Below are 6,984 nucleotides of genomic sequence, written 5' to 3' on the forward strand. Positions count from 1 at the left end.
AAGATAATTACGAAGATCGGAAAAAATGGAATATCTCCATTTTTATGCTATGGCGGCTTAATGGCAGAAGAGGAAAAGCGTAAACCGACCTAGGAGCCAGTATATAAGGAGTCCTAGGCGAGAGGCATGGGGAGGACTTTTCTCAGAGCAAACTTAGCACTTAGAGCAATTAGGCATATTTCCGTTTTTGTTATTCGAGCTGCGACTCAACTAGGTTATTGCCGTCTTAGGGTTTAGAACTAGGAATCTAGCCGACAGCTCTCGTAGCCCAGGCTCTTACCTTGTTGTAACGCTCAAACGCGAATTCGGAATAAGATCTACTTTGCTCTCTTTTCGATTTCTTATATTTTATCGTTGTCATTATTGTGTTCTGATTGCTTGGTGTGTGGTATTAGCAGATATCTGGGACCTCTGGGAAATTAGGGTTTTCCTAGTTTCCTTATTTAAACGGAAATCGACAGTGCGAATTTCGGTTCCACAATACCTATCACCAATAATTTCTCAAACAAAATGAAGCATTTTATCTCTTGAACTTCGTTGTCTTTCATTTTTTTACATCCTGGAGATTCCTCGGGTTACTCGATGATCAAGACAACGCGTCTAAACAACACCTCTCATTCCACATGCAGAACCCAAGGGTTTCAATTAGAGTTAGAGATTAGGTCTCATAACCCTCACAAATAGATATATGATAATATGATAATTAGCTAGCTAACAAATTTATTAATGGTTAAACAACAGATTATACAAGCAATTTTTAATTTAGCCGGGTAACCGTTTTTAGGAATCAGAAATGGTGAAAAGGTGTATTTTGATGTTTTCGAACACCTATGTGGGCACAAAATATGTCATTCTAAGTAAAAAAGTAGTCTAGCCGGCTTACAAATATGTGTTGCACATCTATTAGATTTATTAACCAGATACTAAAACTTTGTTGATGTGAACAGTATAAATAAGTTAAGAAATTATGTTTCCGGCTAACTCAACTATATTTCATGTCTAATATGTTGTCAAACTAGGTAAACATTTTTATTCAAATTGAAAAATAGTTTTTTTTAACACCTATGTGGGCACAAAATATGGCATTTTAAGTAAAAAAATAGTTTAACCGACTAATAAATATGTATTGCACATCTATTAGATTTATTAACCAGATACTAAAACTTTGTTGATGTAAAAATTATAAAAATAATAAGTTAAGAAATTATTTTTCCGGCTAACTCAACTATACTTCCTTTCTATTATGTTGTCAAACTAGGTAAACTTTTTATTCAAATTGAAAAATAGTTTTTCGAACACCTATGTGGGCACAAAATATGGCATTTCAAGTAAAAAATAGTTTAGCCGTCTAATAAATATGTGTTACACATCTATTAGATTTATTAACCAGATACTAAAATTTTATTGATGTAAACATTATAAAAATAATAAGTTAAAGAAATTGTTTACGGCTAATTCAACTATATTTCCTGTCAATTATGTTGTTAAACTACGTAAACTTTTTTATTCAAATTGAAAAAAATAATCAAGTAATGTATCATTTCATCCTAAACATATTGAGAGAGTGAGACTTATGATGGATTGGAAAGACTGTAATTATTAACCACCATTTTATCTATAATCCGTTTCTATAATTTTATTAACCAACAAACAACGTTACGTATCACGGCTAATACATTACAATAAACGTCTACTATTTTAGTTTATTGGGATGCACTAACATATTTAATATATTACGTGAACGTCTACTATTTTGGTATAAAACCCTACGATGCACCATAATGAAGGTGATAGTGATCAATCTAAATGTCTGTTGTGTACTAAGATAGCCAGCTAATATAATTGAGTTATCTGTACTAAATATCATACATATTTAATGTACAAGACTAATTGATATAATATTATTTACACGGCTAAATATATGTTCATAAAGTCGCGTTCCATGGATCCAACTCCAACACCTTCTCAGACAAATTATCATCATCATCATTACCAAAAGTTTCTTTCATCTTCTTCTTTCATAGATATAAAAGACTCAAAGTCGTGCTCCATGAATCCAAGTTGCATAGTAAGAAGCCTGAGATCCACTAACTCCTCAGAGACAAATGCAAAATTCAATTCAAGTTTTATCAGAACTTGGTCTCACTTGATAGTTTTTGATGATGATCCATAAATTGGCCAGTAAGCGAGATGTCTTCAAGAAGGCTCTTTTTTGTCGAGCTAGTCTTGGGTTCGAGGCTGTAGTTGTCATCAACAGAGATTGTTCTAGGATGTTTTGTTTCTATTTCTATCTGTCACATCCAAAAGTGAATCGCAACAGAGAAAAAAATTTCATCAGTCTTCTGAGTCCCACATGTTTTATGCTATGGTGTAACCCTAACTGGTTCTTCTACAATGACGAAAATTCTCTTCAACATTGGACATGTTGGTGATTGCCCATAGTTGTTCTCCATTTACAAGTTTCCCAAACAACAAGTTCTGGAAATTTTCAAGAACAAATCGTTTTTAGGCGAGAAAGAAAAATATTTTTGTAAAGGAAAGATGAAAGAGAAAGAAATCTATTGATTTTGAATTTTGAAAAAGGTTTGTAACAATTAGAAGAGTTAACAGAGAGAACTCACGATGATTTGACATGAGAAAAAGATATTAGGATAGAAGATAAGATCTTAGCAAATCTTGGTGTTGGATTTTGCCTATATACAATTGTAGAGTGCGTTATAATATATGTAGGGGTAGCAGTGTTGCAGATAAAAATATACGGTGGTCTGAATCTTGGTCTGAATAGTGATGATTGGTAAAGAGCTAAATAGCCTAAAGTTCTTTGGTAGGAGGAGAATATATTATCCGCTCAAATGTTATCACTTATCATATTCATATCCACTATTATTATAATAAATTATCTTGCTGTAAGTGTATGTATTGTAACCGTATATAAAAACATTATACCAGTCTTGACAATCTCATAGTTCGTACGAACAGCGGTAGAAACGATGTCTCTGATATCAGATCTCTTCGCCAACAACACAGCCAATCTTACTCCTTACGCAATTCTCATCCTCACTGCTATCTTTACGGTTCTCTGGTTCCTCTTCAAACGCTCGCCGCAACCGCCTCTACCGCCTGGACCGCGAGGCCTACCTATTGTCGGAAGCCTCCCGTTTCTTGACCCGGACCTTCATACCTACTTCACAAACCTCTCTCATGAACACGGTCCAATCTTCAAACTCAATCTTGGCTCAAAACTAACTGTTGTGGTCAACTCTCCATCGCTGGCTCGAGAGATCTTCAAAGATCAAGACATCAACTTCTCAAACCATGATGTCCCACTCACGGCAAGAATCGTTACCTATGGTGGCCTCGACCTTGTATGGCTACCATACGGTGCTGAATGGAGGATGCTTAGAAAAGTTTGTGTTCTCAAGCTTCTTAGCCGCAAAACTTTGGATTCATTCTACGAGCTTCGACGCAAAGAAATCCGAGAGAGAACGAGATTTTTATACGAGAAAAGTCAAGAAGGATCGGCGGTGAACGTCGGAGACCAGTTGTTCTTGACGATGATGAATCTAACAATGAATATGTTATGGGGAGGGTCGGTAAGAGCAGAGGATATGGAGAGTGTTGGAACAGAGTTTAAAGGAGTTATTTCTGAGATTACTAGGCTTTTGGGTGAGCCTAATGTTTCTGATTTCTTTCCGTGGCTAGCGAGGTTCGATCTTCAAGGGCTTGTGAAGAAGATGCGTGTGTCTGCTCACGAGCTTGATGCCATATTCGATAGAGCTATCGAACAGATGCATAAGCTAAGAAGTAGCGACGATGGTGAATGTAAAGACTTTTTGCAACATTTGATGAAGTTAAAGGACCAAGAAGGCGATTCGGAGGTTCCCATTACAGTTAACCATGTCAAAGCCGTACTCGCGGTAACTAATGGTTTCAGTTTCGTTACTTAGTTCAGGAGAGTGATTTGGTATCATAGCTCTTAAATTACCAAAAATAGAATATATATATATATATATCGTTTGTGTTTTTTTTGTTCATGAGAGTGATTTGATTAAAGTGTTTGTTATATACTGTATGTGTGAAGGATATGGTGGTTGGTGGTACCGACACATCTACAAACACAATAGAGTTTGCGATGGCAGAGCTTATAAGTAACCCAAAGTTGATGAAGAGAGCGCAACAAGAGCTAGACGAAGTTGTTGGAAAAGAACATATTGTCGAAGAATCGCACATCACTAGACTTCCGTACATACTAGCCATTATGAAGGAAACACTTAGACTTCACCCAACCATTCCTTTGTTAGTCCCTCATCGTCCAACTGAAACTGCTTTGGTGGGAGGTTACACCGTCCCTAAAGACACTAAGGTCTTCATCAATGTTTGGTCTATTCAAAGAGACCCAAACGTGTGGGAGAATCCGACCGAGTTTTGTCCCGAGAGGTTTCTTGATAATAAATCTTGTGATTTCAGTGGAACCGATTACAGCTTTCTTCCGTTTGGATCAGGCAGGAGAATTTGCGCGGGTGTAGCACTCGCTGAGAGGATGGTTTTGTACACTCTCGCCACCCTATTACACTCGTTCGACTGGAAGATTCCGGAGGGACAAGTTTTGGGTCTGGAAGAGAAGTTTGGAATTGTCTTGAAGCTCAAGACTGCTCTTGTTGCCTTGCCCGTTCCTAGGTTGTCCGGTTCGAATCTTTATCAATAGAAGCTAAGGTCCTTACATTTGGTAATTCATATATTATTCCCAAATAATACTATCGTTATATAATTAAGTTTTGTAATGCAGAATACTTATCAAGGTATTAAGAAAGAAGTCTTTTGGCTTTGGCAAACTTCCATCTATGAACTTTGTAAAGAAAGGAACTGAAGAATGCATACTACCAGTGCCCGCCCAGTGAATATAAGGGCCACAAGCCCCGGAAAACTATGGACTGTTAGTTAAAATAATTTGAAGGATAAGGAGATTGGATACCACTACCATTAGGTTACAAAAAACTATTGTCAACGTCAGAACTAAGCAGCGTTTGGGAATATTTCGAGTTCACTCTCTTTATAAGTACTAGGATCCGGACCCCCGCAGTTTGCGGGGGAAATGAGGGAAATGATACTAATTTTAAACATAATTTTTTTCAAATACTTAGTTATTTCATTTGTGGATTGCTTGGACACTGAGCCAAGGATGCAACTTTAAGTAAAGGTTCTTCCAAGCTCAAATGCAGGACCAACCGGACCGTTTCAAAACTTAGTTCCATTCCTTAACATGTCTTCGCCTTCTTATGTTGTACCGGTCGAACCTCTGTAACTTCTTAATCACCGCTTAGTAATGTGACATAATCCAACAAATACCAAGTTTATAAAGAAACACAACAAACAAATTATCAAATCAAACAAGTAATGAAAGGAAAATAAGAACCCCAAATAGACTGTCCACGTAAGACTCAAATATCAACCAATAAGATTCTTTCTTTTGGCTATGTCACAGACCATTTTCGTGTTGGGCTTCTAATAAGTTTTTGATCTGTTAACTTGAATTTGTTTGGCCCGTTTAGCCCAATGGGAGGGAAAACCCTAGAAACGTGAGACGATGAACTCCAGATCCTTTTGTGTGTTGTTCTTCCTCGTTTCTAATTCTCTAACGGATTATCGATCAAACGACACACGATTCATCTCTGTGTAATCAAGCCTCCATTTATGGATGCAGAAGTCTTGTTTTAGACACTGATCTGATTGGTCCATAAGAAGGACGATGAAGAAGCCTTTGATTTTGGTTTATTTTATACTAACCAGCCCAAAGAGGGGTTATTTGGTTTTGTTGATTTGTTTTCAGACAAGTTATGTTTTACACATGGTGGTACACGCATATCACAGCAACATCATCCAAGATTTCGTGTGTGTGTATTTGAGGTCGATGACTCAATATGTTCGATCAGATTGTGGCATGGCCGATGGTAAAGAAGAACCAACTATCATGTTCGAGGACGAAGCATATTCTGCCCAAGATCTTCATCACCACGGATTGCAGAAAATAGGAGAGATCCAAGGGACCTTCAGTAATATCCAAATCAGGGGGAGTAATGTGTGTTGTACTCTTTTTCTTTCACCATGGTTTTGTCCCAATTGAGTTTTCTTGGTAAGGTTTTCCTGGCAACATTAAAGCATATTACAAGCTCTAAATGGTTATGGCATCCAAGGGGAAAGTGTTATGAACCAGATTGTGGATGACTCATAACCAAGAGATTATGATTTGTAATCTTTCCATTTATCTATGACGGTGTAATCTCCTATATAAAGAACCTCTATGTTATGAATAAAGATAGACTTTTCCATAACTTTTATAACAACATTGTACATTGTAGACTTTTTATTAAAATCATGCCATCATATTCATATAGAAATGTCTAAAATGATTAATTTTTAAACTGTAGTTTTCATGGACCCAATATGAACTTTGACATTATGGACTTTGTGGACTTTTTATTTGAAGTACAACAAAAAGTTTTAAGTAACTAAGGAATAGGCTACATTATGAATGAGCTCGTTACATTAACTTTTTTTTTGTCTTCCATTACATTAATTTTTTTTTCATATTTGGAAATATTTTAAATTTTGAAAGAGTAAATAACTCGTTGCATATTTGGAAATATTTTAAATGGCTTTTTGCAAATATGACTCAACACTGAAAGTCAAACACAAAATTAACCCATGTTTGTTTGGAACTTTTGACCTACCCTTTGATCAAATCTTGGTTACCACAGAAGACTTATGTGTAAGTCATCTATATGAAGAACTACATGTAAGTCGTCCGGATAAAATTAAATATTTAAGTTTTAATTTTTAATTGCAAAAGTAACCCGAGACGACTTACATGGAAGTCGTCTAACAAAAATTAAATAATGAAGTTTTATTTTTCTGTGGACGACTTCCCTGTAAGTCGTCTAGGAAAAGTCAAATTTTTGACACAATCTGGTCAAATACAAAACTAAC

At 36.1% G+C, this 6,984-nt stretch overlaps 1 protein-coding gene across 2 annotated transcripts; it reads left to right on the forward strand.

Annotated features, from left to right (window-relative positions):
- Positions 1-2,859: 2,859 nt before the first annotated feature.
- Positions 2,860-5,172, forward strand: LOC106327727 (geraniol 8-hydroxylase-like). Of its 2 annotated transcripts, XM_013765961.1 has the most exons (3): positions 2,860-3,917; positions 4,082-4,713; positions 4,787-5,172. In XM_013765961.1, exons 1-2 carry the CDS (start codon positions 2,991-2,993, stop codon positions 4,703-4,705), a joined length of 1,551 nt encoding a protein of 516 aa, XP_013621415.1. In that variant the 5' UTR covers positions 2,860-2,990; the 3' UTR covers positions 4,706-4,713; positions 4,787-5,172. The 2 variants fall into 2 exon arrangements, with proteins under 2 accessions (XP_013621415.1, XP_013621414.1); XM_013765960.1 differs by having other exon boundaries at positions 4,082-4,836.
- Positions 5,173-6,984: the final 1,812 nt, after the last annotated feature.

This window comes from Brassica oleracea, chromosome C2 (genome assembly GCF_000695525.1).
Source record: "Brassica oleracea var. oleracea cultivar TO1000 chromosome C2, BOL, whole genome shotgun sequence".
NCBI lineage: Eukaryota > Viridiplantae > Streptophyta > Magnoliopsida > Brassicales > Brassicaceae > Brassica > Brassica oleracea.